A 17,292-nucleotide genomic window follows, 5' to 3' on the forward strand; every position below is an offset into this window, starting at 1 on the left:
TAGCTATTTTTTATATGCAGCGACGAAAGTCGCTTTTGTTCATCGCATAACAATATTTGCGACATTCTGTGGTTTGGTTTGAATTCTTTTAAATCATCTCTGTTCGCAGTTTCTTTGGAGGACCTGCAAACCTTACCCCACAATCTTGCGATATATATCCGGATACTGAGCAACTGGCAGCCGTTGGCCTTGCTACATATATCTTTATCCCGAGGGCATACAGTTTCAAGCCGTGCTAATATCTCTCACACTCTAGCTTATTATATTAATATCTTATTTCAAGACCGTTATCTGGATCCCTGAAATTTTGATCACGCCCGCCTGCACACAAGCCGAACGCGATCGGCATCCTTCATCCGCAAGAGCATCTCCTGATCCACGTCGTTTACCGTGTCAAGAACCCGCCTCCTCGCATCTTCGAGAGACTCGCCTGCAGCTCCCACGATTTCAATCCGATGGTGCCGTAGCAGACTTGCCATTACCGCGACAAATTCCACCTGCGAGAACCGGGTGCCCGGGCAATTCTGGGGACCATCAGACCACGGAATATACGTGCATTTAGGAGGTGTAAGCAGGACTTCATCTCCAGGAGAAAGTGCGTCGCTTTCATCATTGTTTGTAGAGATCCACCGCCGTGGCTTCCAAGCAAGGGGGTCCTCCCAGTACGCCGGGTGAGTGTGCAGCGCCAGGACACCAGGCATAACGCCTGTATTGGGTGGAATGACAATTGTTTGCTCTCCGACCTGCAAGCTCTGGGGCTGGTCGTTTGTCCATTTGGGCAGAGCCATGATTGGGGGATAAAGACGGAGAGTTTCCAACTGGACCAACCAGCCATTAGTAAGTTGTTTTCGGTACCAGGGGGTGGAAAATGCCAATTGCCTCACCATAATGGCCTTGCTCCGTTTGAGCTTTGAGAAGAGTGCGTCGTACCCCCCTTCTGTGTCGGCACCAGCCATAACTTCCGCCAGCTCCTCGGCCACCCACTCCTGCACGTCGGGGTGAGCAGCTAGGAGCAGCGTCGCAAATGCCAGGGTATTTGCCGTCGTGTCGTGGCCAGCAAAGTTAATGACGAAGATGTTTCCGAAAATCTCATCGAGACTTAGTCCCTTGACACTACCGCCTTTCGCGTCCTCGTGTTGTTTCAGGTCCATGGCCCGAACGAATGATGTCATGATGCCCCCAGAGCCCGACTTTCCAGCTTTCAAAGCATCGATCTCCTCGTCGAGCATGCGGGCCATGTGTACTTTAAAAGAGGAGGCAGCCTTTGCCACACGGCGCCATGATGCCGGTGCAAATGGTAGCGAGAGGACGCGTTGTGGCATGATCATGAGCATGATGCAGTTGTCGAGGACGGTTTGAAGAGCATCTCGATAACTTGATGGGGTTTTTGTCGCCATTTCCGCTTGTCTAGTTGTCGTCGTGGAGCTGACGGGGTTTTTATTCGCGCCCATAAACTCGTATGATCGTCTGAAGCCAGTCGCCGCCAGTACGTTGAGCGAGAGTGTCCGCGTATCCCTGGCGACACTCTCAATGGCCGGACTCGACGCATCGGTCCAAGTGCTCAGCATCTGGCGCGTCTGCTTCACGCTCTCGTCCCACACAAAGGTCATGATACTTTCGTTAAATGGCGTTGCGAGGACCTTCCGGTGGCGTGGCCAGTCTTTCCAGCTGGCTGTTGAGATGCACGGGCCGTACACTTCCAGGAGCTCTAGGGGTATTGGAATCAGCCTCGCCAACGGGATGAAGCGGCTCGTCAATCGTACTGTACATCTTGGACGGACGTAGGAAGTCGGATCGTCGATCAAAGATATCGTGAACCGTGTTTGCATCCGCAACGTGCACGTAAATGTCCACGGGGGTTACAAGCGCCCAGATGGAGCCATATTGGAGATGTGAGTTTGCCTTATCAGCGAAGTGCCACCCTCTGCGTCCGTAGCGGCTAAGAGATCCCAAATCTATCGGAAGGCGATCAAGGATGGGCCACAGCTGGGACTCCAAAACCATCCAGACCAGGTTATTGGGGTCAATGGGGAGCCGGACTAGCGGGATACCCATCGAGGATGCCCTGCGGTAATTGATCTCCATGCTCACCATGCTCCAGCCCAAGTAGGCCAGAGATAAAGCTGCGAGAACTTCTAAGATCATGGTGCTGAGCGTTTTAGGTACACTTGGGGATTTGAAATGTGCGAGGGAGAAGGACAGTAAGTAGACCACAATCAAGACGAAGAATGGCAAAAGGAGCAAGAGTAAAATAAGAATTGGAGAAATCTAAATAGGTCAAGAAGGTCGGAAAGGGGTTCAGGGACGGAGACAGACAAAGAGGGAAAAATGGAACGGAAGACTAAGTGAACTGCCCGGGGTTACATGGCGTTCGGATGTGGCGATGAACAAAGAAAACCAGTTCAAAAATAAAAAGGCTCACAGGCATCAGCCTTGATAACACAGGGAGTATAATTGGTTATGTTTCCTGTTACTTTGGCGCTAGTCAGGTATACTACTGCATGTTTGCCTTCCAATCACACAGGGCCAGGGTGTGCTCAGCGTTGGAAGACTCATATTTTATATATCATCTGCCTGGTTTCGGAAAGGTTACTGCGTGTCAAAGACTGTGGGAACTCCCGGTATCCTAGGTAGGCATACCAGAACATTCCCGCCAAGATAAGATCATCTGCAGTAATTTACCAGAGACCTCCTGAATTAAATAAGAACCTCTAGCAAGATTATAAGATATAAAATAGGATCCTCTAATATATCTAGATCTTCCCTTTATTATCATCTTAATTATTAGAAATTAAACATTTTATTCAAGACAAATACAGCATCTTACTTTATAATTCCTACAGGTTATAAGCCCGGAGACTTAATTAACTAAGTTCTCTACCCAGACCCCCAGAACCCTTATTTAGGGCCCCTAGAACAGATCTTAAAATAATTAACTATTTTTAAAATAAATAAAATATTTTAATAAAATAGTTATAACACCCGGAAAATATACTATATCTTAACTTATATTAGCAGAAAACTACCAGGATTAGATTAAAGATCTTAATACAGAACTATAAATTAAAGATATATTTTATATAATTAGTAATAAGTTTTCTTGCCCTAAGGCCCTAGTATTAACCCTAAAAAGATTAGTATTATTTAATATAGCCCAGAGAGCTTAGAATAAGCTTTTTAAATAAAAAAATAATAATACTAAAATAATAGGTATTATTTTTATCTTATTGTCTAAAGCTATCTGCTATAAATTTATCTATTTTTATACTACTGTAGATCTTGTGAAGGCCCTGTCTAGAAAATATAAAGTTATATATAATATCTAGTCCTTTGAAGGACTTTAATCAGTAATAATAATAATTTATCTGTAATATAAAAATATAAATAAGTATATTAAGAAGATATCCTCAGCGCTAAATTATTTTAATAAGAGTTTAAAAAAAAAAGTTATTTTTAATAAATTAATTTATACTTAGTTTCTTCTTTATAATTTGGGAGAAATATGGCAGACCTTTTTAATCTTTTATTTTAATTTATGCTTTAATAAAAATACTATAACCTATACTGAGGTATCTCAGGTCCTAATTTAGAAAAAAATATATATAAAATTTAACTAGAAATTAGCAAATCTTATTAAAGCTAAAACTAGTAAAAAGCTTAGTAAAAATAAAGATAAGAACTAAAAAAATAAAAAAAAAAAAAAAAGAACTCTAAAAATCAGAAAAATAATAATAACCTGAAATTATCCCTGGAGTACTTTTATTGTAAGAAATTAGGCTATAAAAAAAAAACTATTAGAAAAAATATCTTAAGAAAGTTTTTTAATAAATAAAAAACTAATAAAAAGAGCAGAAGCAGCAAAAAAAAAGTAGAGTTCTTTAATATTTTATTTAATAATAATATTATTTATATAACCTTTGAGAGAGATGGCCCTGGTAATTTAGAAAAAAAATAATTAAAATTAATATTAAAAAAGTCTATTATATAAGCTGAAATAACTAGATTATTAATTCAGGGTTAACCTATTATTTTATTAATAATCCTAGTAACTTTATTACAGGGACCGCGCAGCTATTCTGCTGTGGGATTTATATAATAACAGGTTATTTAACTTATTTAATATTTACCAGAGATATTAAGTTACTTTTTTAATATTTTATAAAAATCTAGAGAATAGTCCTTACTAGTGCTTTTTATTTTCTAAAAATAAAAGTTAACCTGGTAGGAATTATTAAAATAAACTAGAAAAATCTTAGTATTAATTTTCTTTTAAATAAAGTTATTTTCACGAGAATATCAGATAAATTAATTATTAGATACAGAGACATTCAGAAAGATACTTATACTATAAAATTAGTTAGGGATTATAATTTAAATTAGACTTTATTTTAGTAAAACAAGACCCCTCCTATAAAAGAAATAATTAAAATTTAGCACGCGAATTATTAATTAAAACCTTACTATATTTAAATAATAAAAAAAACTCGCGTTAACTTCAGAACATGATATTATTAACTTACTTATTTTTTAATTAAAAATATAAAATATTTAAACAAGATAGTTAACAAGTTAAATATTAAAAACCTTATTATACTAAAACACACCTGTGAGCCCTGCCAAAAGGCCTTAGTGATAATAAAAAATAAACAGGAAATAATAACTCCTATAAAAAGGTATAAAAATTATATCTTTATAGATTTAGGAGATAGTTATTTTAATATACCGCCTGCTTATAAAAATAAAGCAAAATATTAGATTTTATTCTATAATTAGTACAGTGGATTTGCTTTAGTTAAATTCTTAAAAATAAAGGATTAAGTATGCTTAGTAATTCAGGCGTATACTAATTTTAAAAGAATTATAAAATATCTAATTTAATACCTTTATTCTAATAATAATAAGAAATTCATTAATTATAAAATATTAAAATAAGTAAAAGAGCAAAAGATCAAGTAAGAATTTATTTCCGCGTACGCTTACAGCCAGAATTTACTTATTAAATATCTTTTAAGGACTATTTTTATAAAAGTCCGCGCCATTTTAATTAATAGCGATCTATCCTGTTATTTATAGGCTAAAATAATAAAAATAGTTACCTTTATTTATAATATCTTGCCTGTTCGCAATAAAAAATTAACTTTATATAAAATCAGAAACAATTAGAGGCCTAATATTAAAAGATTAAAGATTATTAACTATAAAATTATAGTTACTATTCCCCCTAAGATCCGGTCTTGTGAGAAAGTAACAAAAATTAACCCTAAAATATTTAATATAAGACTTATTAAATATATATTCTTAGATAAACAGTATATTATCTAGATCCCTTTAACAGAGGAATTAAAGCAGGTCTGTGATATATAATTTAATAAAAGATCAGACCCAGACCTATACAGAATACCTGATAATAATTATAAGAATTAAAAAATACTTTTATTAATTAATTTACTATCCTGAAACCCCTATAAAATTAAATTAAATAACAACTCTAAAAATAAGCTTATTTAATACCTTTTTTTTAAACTAGCGCTTATTAATTATATCTTTTTTCTTATCTCCGAGTTACCAGTAGCAGACCAGCTGCTAGCCACCTATTTTTTTTATAATAACATCCTCTCAACTAGTAATTATCGCGGAAATTATAATAGAATAATTAAACCCTTTTTATTTAATAAAGCTATTACCTCTCCACATAAAAATAAATAGTAAAAGGCTATAAAATCAGAATTTAACAGCCTAGTTAAATAAAAATTATAAAAACTTATAGATTTACTCCCTGGGCGTAAAACACTTTGCGGTTATTAAATCTACAAGCTGAAATTAGATATTAATAATTAAATTTTATATTTTAAAGCTAGATAGGTTGCTTGAGACTTTATATAATAATATAAAATTAATTTTTAAAATATTTTTTTACTTATAACGCGCCTAGTGACTATCTGATTATTTTTTATTTTAATAACAGCCATAGATCTTAAATATTTTCAGAAAGATATTCTACTTGTATTTTTATAAAATAATTTCTTTAATAATAAGATTATCTATATAGAGCAGCTGAAAAGATTTAAAAATAATTCTGGATATATTTATTAACTATTTTAATTACTTTATGGCTTAAAATAAGCTGCGTGGGTATAATATCTTATTTTATAATAGAATTTAGCCAAAATAAGTTTCTTCCTAACCTTTATAAATAAATATCTTTTTACTAATATAAATAGGACCTTCTTAATTATTTATATTAATAATATTTTAATAGCTAGTAACTATAAGACTATTAAGGAAATAATAATAATTATCTAAGATATTTTTAATAGCACTCACTTTCAGGAAGCCACCTACTATTTAGGAATAAAAATAAAAAAAAACAGAAAGAAAAGGATATTTAAATTAATTTAATTTATATATATATAGCATATTCTTGACAACTTTGACCACAATTTAAATAAAACCTTATTTACTCCGGCCCGCGAAGGTATCAAATTAACTAAATTAACCGCGGAGGAACTAAATTTTGACTTTTTAAAGTAATATTAGAAATTATTTAATTTAATTGTATATATCACTCTATAGACTCGCCCCGATACCTCATTTAAAACTGGATAACTTATATAATTCGCTTTAAACCCTAATAACTCGCATATAAAAAACCTAATCTACCTCTTTTAATTCTTCTGATTAATAATTAATCACAGTATTATTTTCTGCTCATAAATTAAAAATAAAGAGGCAGAAGTGGTAGAATAATTAGGAATAATAAAAAAATATATAAATACAAATTTTGCTAGCGATCTTAATATATAAAGATCTATTACTAGCTTTATTTTTATATTAGCTAGCGGACTTATTTCCTAGACCTTAAAGCTGTAGACTATAATAAGCTTATTTACTTATAAAACTAAATATACTGTGGTTAATATAGCGGGTAAAAAAGTAATTTAGATTATCTAGATACTTAAATTAATTGGCTTTAGTAATATAAGGCTAATAATTATTTATACTAACTCAGAACCTGCTTTAAAACTTATAAAAAATACTTAGATATATACCTAAAGTAAATATATTAATATTTAAACCCATTAGATTCGTGAGGTAATTTAGCGCGGTAATATTAAACTTTAATACTTAATTATAAACAAAATAATCACAGATATATTAATAAAGGTGCTCCCGCGCGTTAAATTTAAATAATGCACTAAATTAATAGGTGTTAAATAATTACAGCTAAATAAAAATATCTAGATAAAATATTTTAGCTTTAAGATAACTATTATCTTAAGGGGGTGTGTAGGAACTCTTAATATCCTAAATAAGTATACCAGAACATTCTTACTAAAATAAGGTTATCTGCAGTAATTTACTAAAAACCTTCTAAATTAAATAGAAACCCCCAGCAAGATCATAAGATATAAAATAGGGTCCTCTAGTGTATCTAGACTTTCCCTTTATTATTATCTTAATCATCAGAAATTGAATATTTTATTCAAGACAAATACGGCGTCTTACCTCGTAATTCCTACAAAGATGGTGTTAGTTCATAACAAAATACCCTTCCACATCGCCAAGTGGTACTATTGTCAAAACTGTAATTGGCCCAATGAACGTAGTAGTTCAAAATCCATTTCCAGCCGCAGAGAGAGGGGACAGCCCGAGGCAAACATTTGTGTTCCGACGTCAAAACGCGTTCAACAATTGCTGCCCTGTTTTGTATGATAAGCGATCAGTATTTGAGCGCATGGAGGTCTGCACTTGGCCAGGCCTGCCTTTATATCCCCATCATTCATTGTGTCCATGATGCTCTGTGTCAGACGTCGAAGGTAGGCTAGGATCGAATAGGAAGGTGGTAGTCACCTGATCCTAGAGCAATACCTTATAGAATGATAGCTCAAAGGTTTCGATTATTCGACTTTAATTAAATTGATAAGAAAGGGTGAAATTGATTAATGAATGAATGAATCAATAAGTAAATTGAATAGATGAAATCAACTTGTCAAATTGAAACAGTAAAATCAACTTGTCAGAAAGAATGAAAATATGCAGGGGATCGTCTGCATATTTATAGACATTTGAAATAAATCAAACATTGCAAACATAAAAGAATAAACTTTTAATTTCCAAATTAGGAAATAGATAATAACTGGTTTTCTAATTATTATATGATTCTTGCGATCAGATATTTCCTAAATAGGAAACAGTTAGGTATTCCTTAATTAGGAAGTAGTCAGGTCTTTCCTAATTAGGAAGTAGTCAGTTGTTTCCTAAATAGGAAGGTAAGCTAGTCCAAAATAGGAAATTCTTCAGAAATCTGATCTTTTCATTTTCCGCTCACATTGAGCTCAGTTTCACCTCACTTTTCCCATACAATTTGGTGGTGGAAGTGAGAGTTCAATAAAGTGAGAATAAAGTCGCAGTGAATTTTGAATAATTTCGGTTGTGGGGCTTAATCAGGTGATTCTGATGAATCAGGTGATGTCAGGTGACCCCAATTGACACTCTGGATTCTGCTTCTGGCTCTGGCCGTGGTGTGCTATTTTGGCCTCACTCAGCTCATTACTGTCCCCCACGATTCTCGCGAGCCCCCTTTGATTCCCGAATCTTTACCCTTTATTGGACATGCCCTAGGAATACTACACCATGGCTCCATGTACTATACCAAGATTGCGTGCGTGACCTCGCCTTACTTCCTCCAAATCTGATTGGCCGGCTTAACCAGTATCAGCTCCAAAAACCGGAAGCTCCCAATCTACACCCTCAGCGTCCCACGGTCCAAGATTTATATTGTAACTTCACCCGGGCTAGTCTCGGCCATTGAACGGCATCCGAGATCCATCTCTTTTGGTCCTTACGTTGTCATGTTTGCGAAGCAGATGCTCTTACCGAGCCAAAGGGCTCTTGAGATGCTGGCCGAAGGCCCCGGAGGGGGGAGTAACGATGCTTGTAGCCTCCAGCAGGAAACTCTGCAAGCCATGCATCATTCGATGTCGCCCGGGATTGAGCTTGATCACACAACGCGGGCTATGCTTGAGAGCGTCACCCGGCGCATGGTCAACAACGTTGAAAATGCGAGCGTCGATGCTAGAGTGGGCTTTTTCGCCTGGGCACGAGAGCTCATAACTCAGGCCAGTACAGATGCGATATTTGGGGCGGAGGGAAATCCATTTCAGGACCCTAATATCCACGATGCTTTCTGGTTAGTTCCCTCGTCTGCATCGGCCATCTGGTCAACGAACAGCAGAAATGATTTCGCATCACTCTAGGACGATCGACAAGAATTTCGCCTATCTGGGACTCAACCTGCTCCCTTGGCTTCTCGCACGGCGTGCTCACCGCGCCCGCCAGCGCATCTTTGATGCATTCTATTCCTACTACGCTTGTGGGGGTCAGGAACACGCATCTGCCCTCGTAAAGGCCCGCTATGGAGTCAATCGCAAATACGACGTCTCATTAACCGATATCGCCCATTTTGATCTCAGTATCGCGACTGGCTTACTGGTTAACACTGTCCCTTCGACAGCATGGGCTCTCTACCACGCCTTTTCGTCCCAGGAGGTTCTCAGTGAGCTTCGCCAAGGCATATCCAGGTATGTCAGGATAGTGAGGGATGATCGAACGGGCCAAATCCTAGCACGCCACCTGAATATCGCTGCGGTTGTGAACGACTACCCATTCCTCCATGCGTTCATCCAGGAAGTCCTCCGCGTTCATTCCACCAACGCCTTGGGGCGAGTCGTGCTCGACGACACCGTCATCGATGACGACGGTCGCCAGTATCTACTACGAAAGGGCTCTATTCTCCTGATTCCATCCGCCGAGTTGCACAACCACGTAGAGGCGTGGGGTCCGTCGCCAACATCCTTTAATCCCCAGCGATTCCTGCAGCCGAGGTCGAAGGCGAAGGCTTCCTCTGCGTGTCGCACGTTCGGCGGCGGGGCCTGGGTCTGTCCGGGGCGCCATTTCGCACTAAATCAGATCGCTATCGTCTTAGTGATGATGGTTTGTCGGTTTGATTTGGTTCCGGTCGCGAAGGAGGGCTGGACGATGCCGGAGTGCCGCCCGCATATTTCGACTTCTATTCTGTCGCCCGTTGTTGATTCGAGTGTTCGCATTGTGGAGACCAAAGGTGCAGATGAGGGAGAGTGGTGCTTTTCATGGGAGAGGTAATATGCCCATCATCTTTGTGTCGCAATTCTAGGCTCCCCGGTCTAGTTTCAGGTGTTTCCCTATCTAAAGAGGGACTATATCAATTGGTCACCAACAGGGGGTGGGGCTGCTTGAGGCTAGGAACGCTCTTTTGGGTCTTCTTCGTACCTTAATCAAACACGGTGTAACGGGTCCTTGATAAAGAAAATATTACAATTTGGTATGAATGTTTAAACAAGGCAACACTGGAACCACCCTATGTGCAACCCGTTATATGCCTCATACCAACTAGAGGAGCACCAGATAGTATCTACTGCGACTTCTTCTTCCCAATATTTCCCACCTTACGCAATCCAACAGCCCCAACCCCCAGACTGACGATATTCGCCGCAAACAAGAACCAGAACGACACGCGGTACCCGACCATCAAGCCATTTGGCTCGTACCTCTCCTCCGCAGCAGCCTTGTTGTCACTCACAACATTCGCAATCAGCTCGACGAAGGTCAGTCCGAAACTCTTCCCGACCTGCGAGATCGTGTTGAAGACACCCCCCGCAAGACCCTGCGTCTCGGGCGGGAACAAATCCGCAATGAGGATATTCGACACGGTGAAGAGGGAGTCGGCGGCGATGGAGTTCAGACAGATCGCGACGAACGCGCAGCGCCAGTAGGTCCAGGAAGGGTTGACGAGCGCCATGATCAGCGGGGAGATGGCGGAGATGACGGTCGTGATGTTCATGATGGCGTCGGCGCGCACGCGATGCAGCACCATGCCGGTGACTAGGGCGCTGAGGAGCCCCGTTACGGGCGTCGGGATGAAGCGGATAGCGGTCTGGATAACGGAGAGTTCCTGGACGTTTTGGAAGAAGAAGTTGATGATTTGTTCGAAGCCGTTGAAGGCGCCCCAGATGATGAACACGTTGATACAGATGGATGTGAAGGCGGCGTTCTTCCAGAGGGAGTTGCGGATGAGGGTCGGTTTGCGGCGGCGTTCTTGGAATTCTTGCCACAGAACGAAACAGATTAGGAGGACGCCGGAGACGGTGAAGTAGGCGATCGTGGAGGGTTTGCGGGCGTTGTTAACGTCGCCGGTGATGATTCTGGATGGTCAGTTGGGGTGGTATAGAGTAGACGGGGGTACGCACGATAAGCCCAGCGAGAGCAAAGCCAAGGCGGCGCTGATGACGATGGCACCGAGCCAGTCGATGCCGAAGAAAAGGAAATCCCATTTGATTCTGCTTTCTTTGTGCTGGGGCAGCTGCCACCAGGACAACAGAAAGGCGACGGTGTTGGCGATGGCGGCGCTATGGAAGCCCCAGCGCCAGCCGACCGTGTCGGCGCAGACTCCACCGATAAGAATGCCCAGTCCGAAGCCGATGGGTTGGCCACCACCCATGAAAGAGAAGGCGAGGTTGCGCAGCTTGCCGGCGGAGAAATTCTGCGAGATGATGCTCATGGCGGACGGCAGGCACATGGCGGTTGCCAGGCCGGACATGACACGGAACACGATGAGCTGCGTGCCGTCATCTGCCAGACCACAGGCCATGCAGAAGATGCTCTGGAAGAAGCACCCCAGCAGGAAGACGAGTCGACTTCCTACCGCGTCGGAGACGGCGCCGAAGATGAGCAGCGTGCACCCGGTGGACAATGCATACATGGATACGGGCCTACACCGACGATTAGCCTTCTCCGACCGTGAGTGGTGCAGAGAGCAAATACCAAAGCTCCATTCCTGCGTCCAGCTGCAGGTCTCTGGCGATCTGAGGGACCGAGACAGTCACTAGGCCGCCCAAGTAGCAGCTGATGAAGGTGATGCATGAGATACAGAATATCACCATTGGCGCATGCTTCGGCTTGCGATCCTCCTCCTCCTCGTCGGACGCAGGTCGGCTGTCATTCCCTAGACTGCCTCGCTCTGCGATGGCCTGTTTCTCGTGGTGGTCACGGTGGTCGTCTCGAGAAGCGGCGGTTGCAGGGTCCAAGACCGTGACGGTTTGAGACATTGTTGACTCCGACAGAGGTCGAATTAAGGCAGAGTCGGGGATGGAGCAGTGCGACCGGAGGTGCAGGGCGATTAATATGAAATCAGCTGGAATGCTGCGCCACTAGGGGGGAGGCTGTCGAATCGATGATTCATTTGAACTAGTCGACTGGAGCTCTCTGACTCAGATCCGTTTCCGGCAGATCATCGCGATCCACTCCCCCGTAAGGGATGTCAACAATCAATATCCGCGAGCTGGTCGAGCTGCGCCCTTGCGTCGGCCTGATCCGTGGCTGCCATGGCAGACGGAGGACTGCGTGGTGTGCATCGTGGTGCTCTGCATCCTCCCTGCTCTCATTTAAGAATGCTCCCCGTTCAGCCTCAGCCGCTGCCCTCATCGCGCAATGCCTCCACGATCGGTTTCCACGCGTGAAATCGCCCGCCACAATGGGGCCGATGACTGCTGGCTGGTCGTCAATAATCAAGTCTGGGATCTGTCCGATTTCGCCCCCAACCACCCTGGCGGTGCCGAGACAATCCTGCGCTACGCCGGTCGCGATGCCACCGCCGCCTACAACGAAGTCCACGGCCCAGCGACGATCAAGATACTTCCTGCGACGCAATTGATCGGCCAGCTCGACTTGTCGTCAGTTGACGAGACGTGGACAAGCAAATCCACCATCCAAGCCCCCTCTGGAGATACTCGACCACCTCTGGACGCCATCTTCAGCGCCCACGACTTCGAGGATGCCGCCCGGTCCTCCCTATCCAAGAAAGCCTGGGCCTTCTACTCCAGCGCCGCCACCGATCTGATCTCCCACGCCGCCAACCAGTCTTTCTACCGTCGCATCTGGATGCGGCCGCGACTGCTGCAGAATGTTCTCAGCGTCAACACGCAAACCACCGTTCTGGGCGCCCCGTTCGCTCTCCCCGTCATCGCGGCGCCCGTCGCGCTCGCCCGCCTGGCCCATCCCACCGGCGAGAAGGGCATCGCCAGCGCAGCTGCCAGCAAAAGTATCGGATATTGTGTATGCTCAGACCTTCATCCGTTGTCCATCTCTCTGTCCGACCCAGCCAGTGACTGATCTCTTATCCTCCGTCTAGATCCCCATCACCGCGTCATTCCCTGCCGAAGAAATCACCGCCACTGCCCCCGACCATCCCTACTTCTTCCAACTGTACGTGAACCGCGATCGCGTCGCTTCGGAGGCCATCCTGCACCGCATCTGGGGCCTCGGCGTCCGCGTCCTCTTCGTGACAATCGACACCCCCGTGCCGGGGAAGCGGGAGGCCGACGAGCGGGTGCGCTCCGACGAGGCCATCTCCATGCCGATGACAGGCACGCGGGCCAGCCAGGACCACAAGGGCGGCGGCATCACGCGCACGACGGGGTCGTTCATCGACGAGACACTGTGCTGGGACGATCTGGCGTGGGTGAGGGCGCACTGGCGCGGACGGCTGGTGCTGAAGGGCGTGCAGTCGGTGGAGGACGCGCTGATGGCCGTCGAGGCGAGAGTCGATGGGATTGTACTCAGGTGAGTTCATGGGCAACACTTCCTTCCAACGGGTGTGGACACTCATTAACGGCTCCGTTCTATGCAGCAACCACGGCGGGCGAAACCTGGACACGGCGCCGCCGGCCCTCCTGACCCTGCTCGAGCTCGGTCGGCACTGTCCACATGTGCTGCGCGAGACCGAAGTCTTTGTGGACGGGGGCATCCGTCGAGGAACCGATATTCTGAAGGCGATCTGTCTGGGGGCGCGGGCGGTGCTGATCGGTCGGCCGGTGATGTATGCGCTCAGCTACGGGAAGGAGGGCGTCGAGCACTTGATTGACAGTAAGTTATCATTTTCAACGGGTGTCTGCAAAGCGATAAGCTAATTTAATAGTCTTCGGGTCCGAGTTGCAAGCGGCGATGAAACTGGTCGGCATTACGGATCTGTCGCAGGCGCACCGAGGGATGCTAAACACGCAGGACCTGGACCATCTGGTTGTGCGGGACTTGACGCGACGCGCAAAGATTTAACGACTTGGTAGACGAGAGCTATATAGTTGTATATCAAATGGAGTATGAAAAATATGAATATTGGAGTTCGGATGTCGCTGTTCCGTAGGGCGGGTGAGTAAAAGAGTATATACTTGTGTAGCAGGTCCTAGATGCAGTCGATGTCATTGACCAAACAATTTTGAGAATTATACTAAGTTCAAAGTAACATTCATAAGACATGTAATATAGAAGGTCAGCCCTGAGCGTGTTCATTCAAAACATAAACTATGTTTGCGGCTAGATCTGCTTCGTTGAAATATATATGGCAACAGTACATCCCAATATCGGCAACTAAACCTCTCAAGTCCATGCGAAATACAATCAATAATGACATATATAAGTAATCTCGTGAAGTGCCACATTCTAGTAGAAAATCATAACTATACATATGCCGCATACTAGGAAAGGGGAGTTGCTATCCCCAGCCAGAGGCAGTCATTCTATATAAAAGCAGGAATGCCTGATCGAACAACCAATTCCCATTGCCACTGACCTGTCCTGGCCGAAACACCCTACAAGCAAGCAGACAAAACTATTCAAAACATCAAATCGGCATTTTCACTCTATCCAACATCCGCTTTTGACAACCCTGACCTCCACCATCCCAAACAATCCAAATTACACACAACCCATCCTCTCTCTCTTCCTCAACCCAAACCCGCCTCCAAATCACAAACTACAAATTCCCCCTCGCCGCCTGCTCCCTCTCAAACGCCTCAAACAGGCTCTTAAAATTCCCCGCCCCGAACCCATCAAAGTTCTCGCGCTGAATCACCTCCAGAAACACCGTCGGCCGGTCGCCCACATGCTTCGTGAAGATCTGCAGCAGATACCCGCCCTCGTCGAAGTCGATGAGGATATTGTACCGCTGCAGCGTGTCGATGTCCTCGGCGACCTGCGTGCCGATGCGCGCCAGCCGCGCCCGCACCTCGACGTAGTAGCTCTCAGGGACGGACAGGAACTCGACGCCGCGCTTTTGCAGCGCGTCGACGGCTGAGATGATGTCCGCGGTCCGGAAGGCGATGTGTTGGCAGCCGGCGCCGTTGTAGTAGTCGCAGAATCTGGATCGTTAGCTCTTCGCTTGGGTAGGGGAGAAGGGGAAAGTGAACGGGAGGAGGGGGGCGTACTCTTCTATCTGCGATTTCTTCTTGCCTTTGGCTGGCTCGTTCATGGGCATCTTGATCACTTCGTTGGGTGACGCCACCACCACCGACCGCATGGCCGAGTAGTCCGAGCACATGTCCTTGTCGTCGACGCTCCAGTAGCGGTGGAAGTTGAGCGCTTTCTCGTAGTAGTTGACGATGCCGTCGAGGCCGTCCCAGTCGTGGTTGCCGACGCAGTGGTCGATCTCGAGGATGTCGATTGGGGGAAGGGACAAGGACTGCTGGGACTGCGGCAGGGGCTGGAAGCCAGGCAGGAAGACGCCACGGTACGCAGACCGGTTGATCAGCGTGTGGATGGTGTCGCCAAAGGTGCGGATGGCCGCGACGAGAACCTCTCCATCGTCGGATTTGAGCAGCTCCGGGGCGCGAACGGACTGGGCACCGTTGGCGACGGCGTGGTCCCAGACGGCGCGCACGTCGTCGACCTGGAAGGCGATGTCCTTGACGCCGTCGCCGTGCTTGGTCAGGTGGGTGTGCAGGTCGGTGCAGAAGGCGCGCTCATCGTCAGTGGCGCGCGGGTCCCACGAGCTGTCTGGGCTGCGCAGGGCCGTGGTGAAGACGAACCGCGCGGCGCCGTTGCCCACGACGTAGGCTTTCGTGGCGAACGAGCCGGTCTCGGGCCCGCGGTAGGCCAGCACGCTGAAGCCGTAGTGGTTGACGAAGTACGACACCGTCTGGCGCGCGTTGCCAACGTACCAGCCGATGTAGTCGAAGCCGATGTAGTTCGGGTTCATGCTGCGGATGACCGCACGGTTCGGGGGAACGCTAGCATCGCCCATAGTGAGTGATATGGTGGAGGATTACAAGAAGGAAAAGAAGGATGTAGAAGTGGGTAGAGTTGGATCTGGTGAAGCGAGCTTGTGGTGGTGTGCTTGGCTGGAATGCCGGGAAGCTCATTCGGTCCAGCTGGATTTATACGTGCCCGAAGAATCTAAACACTGACCGGTTTGCTGCGATTGTAGCAGGCATAGCGATGACATCAAACATCTATCTGCATTCTCACCCAAACGCAAAGTCCATCTCGGGCACTCGGAACTACCAGGGGCAGGCTCAACCTTGCGTAGGCGCATGATGCCAGACCTGCAGGGTCTAATGAGCCGTGCTCACGATGCTGCGTAATCCGCACGAACAAGGAATCTGGCCCGAGAGGCTTAGAATGACACCGTTGGTGGTTGCAGACTGCATCTCCGGCCGAAGTGGTCCAGGTCTTGAGCTCTCCAGGCTGAGCTTCACCTCTGCTGCATAGTCCATGAGTGTGGCGTCGAACCCTCGGGCTGAGCTGAAATGAGATTTACTGAGTGACGGCTCCCTGCGACTAGGTGGGTTAGGATACGCGTCCCAATGACCTATGAGGCAGTATCCGACCTGTCTCACGAGAGGCTGTGTATGCAGAGGCCGCCTCGGCGAATTGCGCTGCCATTGAGGACTATGAGCGATTTTGCCAATTGGAGCCTCGCAGCAGAGAAATAGGATTGCCACTCCCGGCGCAAGGAGCCTATCCTCATTAGCCGTAGCTCACTCTTAATCCCGGACCTGACAAGGCGAGTCAGACGATGCAAGGGTGATCGAGGTCTCTACCAGGAGATTATGTTCGGGAATATCGAGACCGAGTGTATCCCTTGCCGCAAACGAACACTTGATATCGCGATCGGCCGGCCGAATAATTAGCCTTGCCGGCATATCTACCACCCGAAGATGTCCGTCGGGCGTAGGAATTCAAGCACTCCTTTCCCTAATCCATCGTGCGTCGAGACCGACGAGGCTCTCGGAGGGTATCTGGCAGGACTGTGGTCCCACTAATAATTGAGTCCATGTAGCACGATCGACGCCAGCCACACCGCCACCAAACCCGGTACTCACAATGAATCCATGCATCCTGCATGCATGGTAGTCTGAAATCAGAAATGGCATTTCGTTGAGGCTCTGGCAATGTGGCAGCCATGGCAAGTGGCAGCGAGCC

General features: G+C 45.2%; 5 protein-coding genes across 5 annotated transcripts; 2 read left to right on the top strand and 3 right to left on the bottom strand.

Annotated features, from left to right (window-relative positions):
• Positions 1 to 244: 244 nt before the first annotated feature.
• P170DRAFT_398663 (cytochrome P450) lies at positions 245 to 2,358 on the bottom strand. Its single transcript, XM_024846237.1, has 3 exons — positions 1,764 to 2,358; positions 885 to 1,708; positions 245 to 818 (listed from the first exon to the last, which is right to left on the bottom strand). Exons 1-3 carry the CDS (start codon positions 2,143 to 2,145, stop codon positions 312 to 314), a joined length of 1,713 nt encoding a protein of 570 aa, XP_024710184.1. The 5' UTR covers positions 2,146 to 2,358; the 3' UTR covers positions 245 to 311.
• Positions 2,359 to 8,541: 6,183 nt separating this feature from the next.
• On the top strand, positions 8,542 to 10,384 carry P170DRAFT_460884 (cytochrome P450). The gene is made up of 3 exons (XM_024851981.1): positions 8,542 to 8,662; positions 8,720 to 9,190; positions 9,258 to 10,384. Exons 1-3 carry the CDS (start codon positions 8,643 to 8,645, stop codon positions 10,159 to 10,161), a joined length of 1,395 nt encoding a protein of 464 aa, XP_024710185.1. The 5' UTR covers positions 8,542 to 8,642; the 3' UTR covers positions 10,162 to 10,384.
• P170DRAFT_452481 (MFS general substrate transporter) lies at positions 10,325 to 11,978 on the bottom strand (the record flags this gene model as incomplete). The annotated part of the gene is made up of 3 exons (XM_024851277.1): positions 10,325 to 11,240; positions 11,286 to 11,807; positions 11,860 to 11,978. The coding sequence occupies 3 exons, from the start codon at positions 11,976 to 11,978 to the stop codon at positions 10,451 to 10,453; spliced, it is 1,431 nt and encodes a 476-aa protein (XP_024710186.1). The 3' UTR covers positions 10,325 to 10,450.
• Positions 11,979 to 12,299: 321 nt separating this feature from the next.
• P170DRAFT_398667 (cytochrome B2) lies at positions 12,300 to 14,214 on the top strand. The gene is made up of 4 exons (XM_024846238.1): positions 12,300 to 13,149; positions 13,226 to 13,656; positions 13,724 to 13,959; positions 14,012 to 14,214. Exons 1-4 carry the CDS (start codon positions 12,526 to 12,528, stop codon positions 14,146 to 14,148), a joined length of 1,428 nt encoding a protein of 475 aa, XP_024710187.1. The 5' UTR covers positions 12,300 to 12,525; the 3' UTR covers positions 14,149 to 14,214.
• Positions 14,215 to 14,845: 631 nt separating this feature from the next.
• On the bottom strand, positions 14,846 to 16,111 carry P170DRAFT_346030 (4-hydroxyphenylpyruvate dioxygenase family protein; the record flags this gene model as incomplete). Its single annotated transcript, XM_024843540.1, has 2 exons — positions 14,846 to 15,230; positions 15,297 to 16,111. 2 exons carry the CDS (start codon positions 16,109 to 16,111, stop codon positions 14,846 to 14,848), a joined length of 1,200 nt encoding a protein of 399 aa, XP_024710188.1.
• Between the last annotated feature and the right edge of the window lie 1,181 nt (positions 16,112 to 17,292).

This window comes from Aspergillus steynii (assembly GCF_002849105.1).
Source record: "Aspergillus steynii IBT 23096 chromosome Unknown P170scaffold_1, whole genome shotgun sequence".
In the NCBI taxonomy this organism is placed as follows: domain Eukaryota; kingdom Fungi; phylum Ascomycota; class Eurotiomycetes; order Eurotiales; family Aspergillaceae; genus Aspergillus; species Aspergillus steynii.

Bases quoted from the DNA above. Each gene is read 5' to 3' on its own strand.
- P170DRAFT_398663 (XM_024846237.1), bottom strand. From the start codon at position 2,145: ATGATCTTAGAAGTTCTCGCAGCTTTATCTCTGGCCTACTTGGGCTGG. The intron at 1,709-1,763 runs GTACGATTGACG...CAATACCCCTAG, and splicing joins ACGTCCGTCCAAGATGTACA to AGCTCCTGGAAGTGTACGGC. The intron at 819-884 runs GTGAGGCAATTG...TGGTTGGTCCAG, and splicing joins AACGGAGCAAGGCCATTATG to TTGGAAACTCTCCGTCTTTA.
- P170DRAFT_460884 (XM_024851981.1), top strand. From the start codon at position 8,643: ATGTACTATACCAAGATTGC. The intron at 8,663-8,719 runs GTGCGTGACCTC...AACCAGTATCAG, and splicing joins ATGTACTATACCAAGATTGC to CTCCAAAAACCGGAAGCTCC. The intron at 9,191-9,257 runs GTTAGTTCCCTC...GCATCACTCTAG, and splicing joins AATATCCACGATGCTTTCTG to GACGATCGACAAGAATTTCG.
- P170DRAFT_398667 (XM_024846238.1), top strand. From the start codon at position 12,526: ATGCCTCCACGATCGGTTTCCACGCGTGAAATCGCCCGCCACAATGGG. The intron at 13,150-13,225 runs GTATGCTCAGAC...TCCTCCGTCTAG, and splicing joins GCAAAAGTATCGGATATTGT to ATCCCCATCACCGCGTCATT. The intron at 13,657-13,723 runs GTGAGTTCATGG...CGTTCTATGCAG, and splicing joins GTCGATGGGATTGTACTCAG to CAACCACGGCGGGCGAAACC.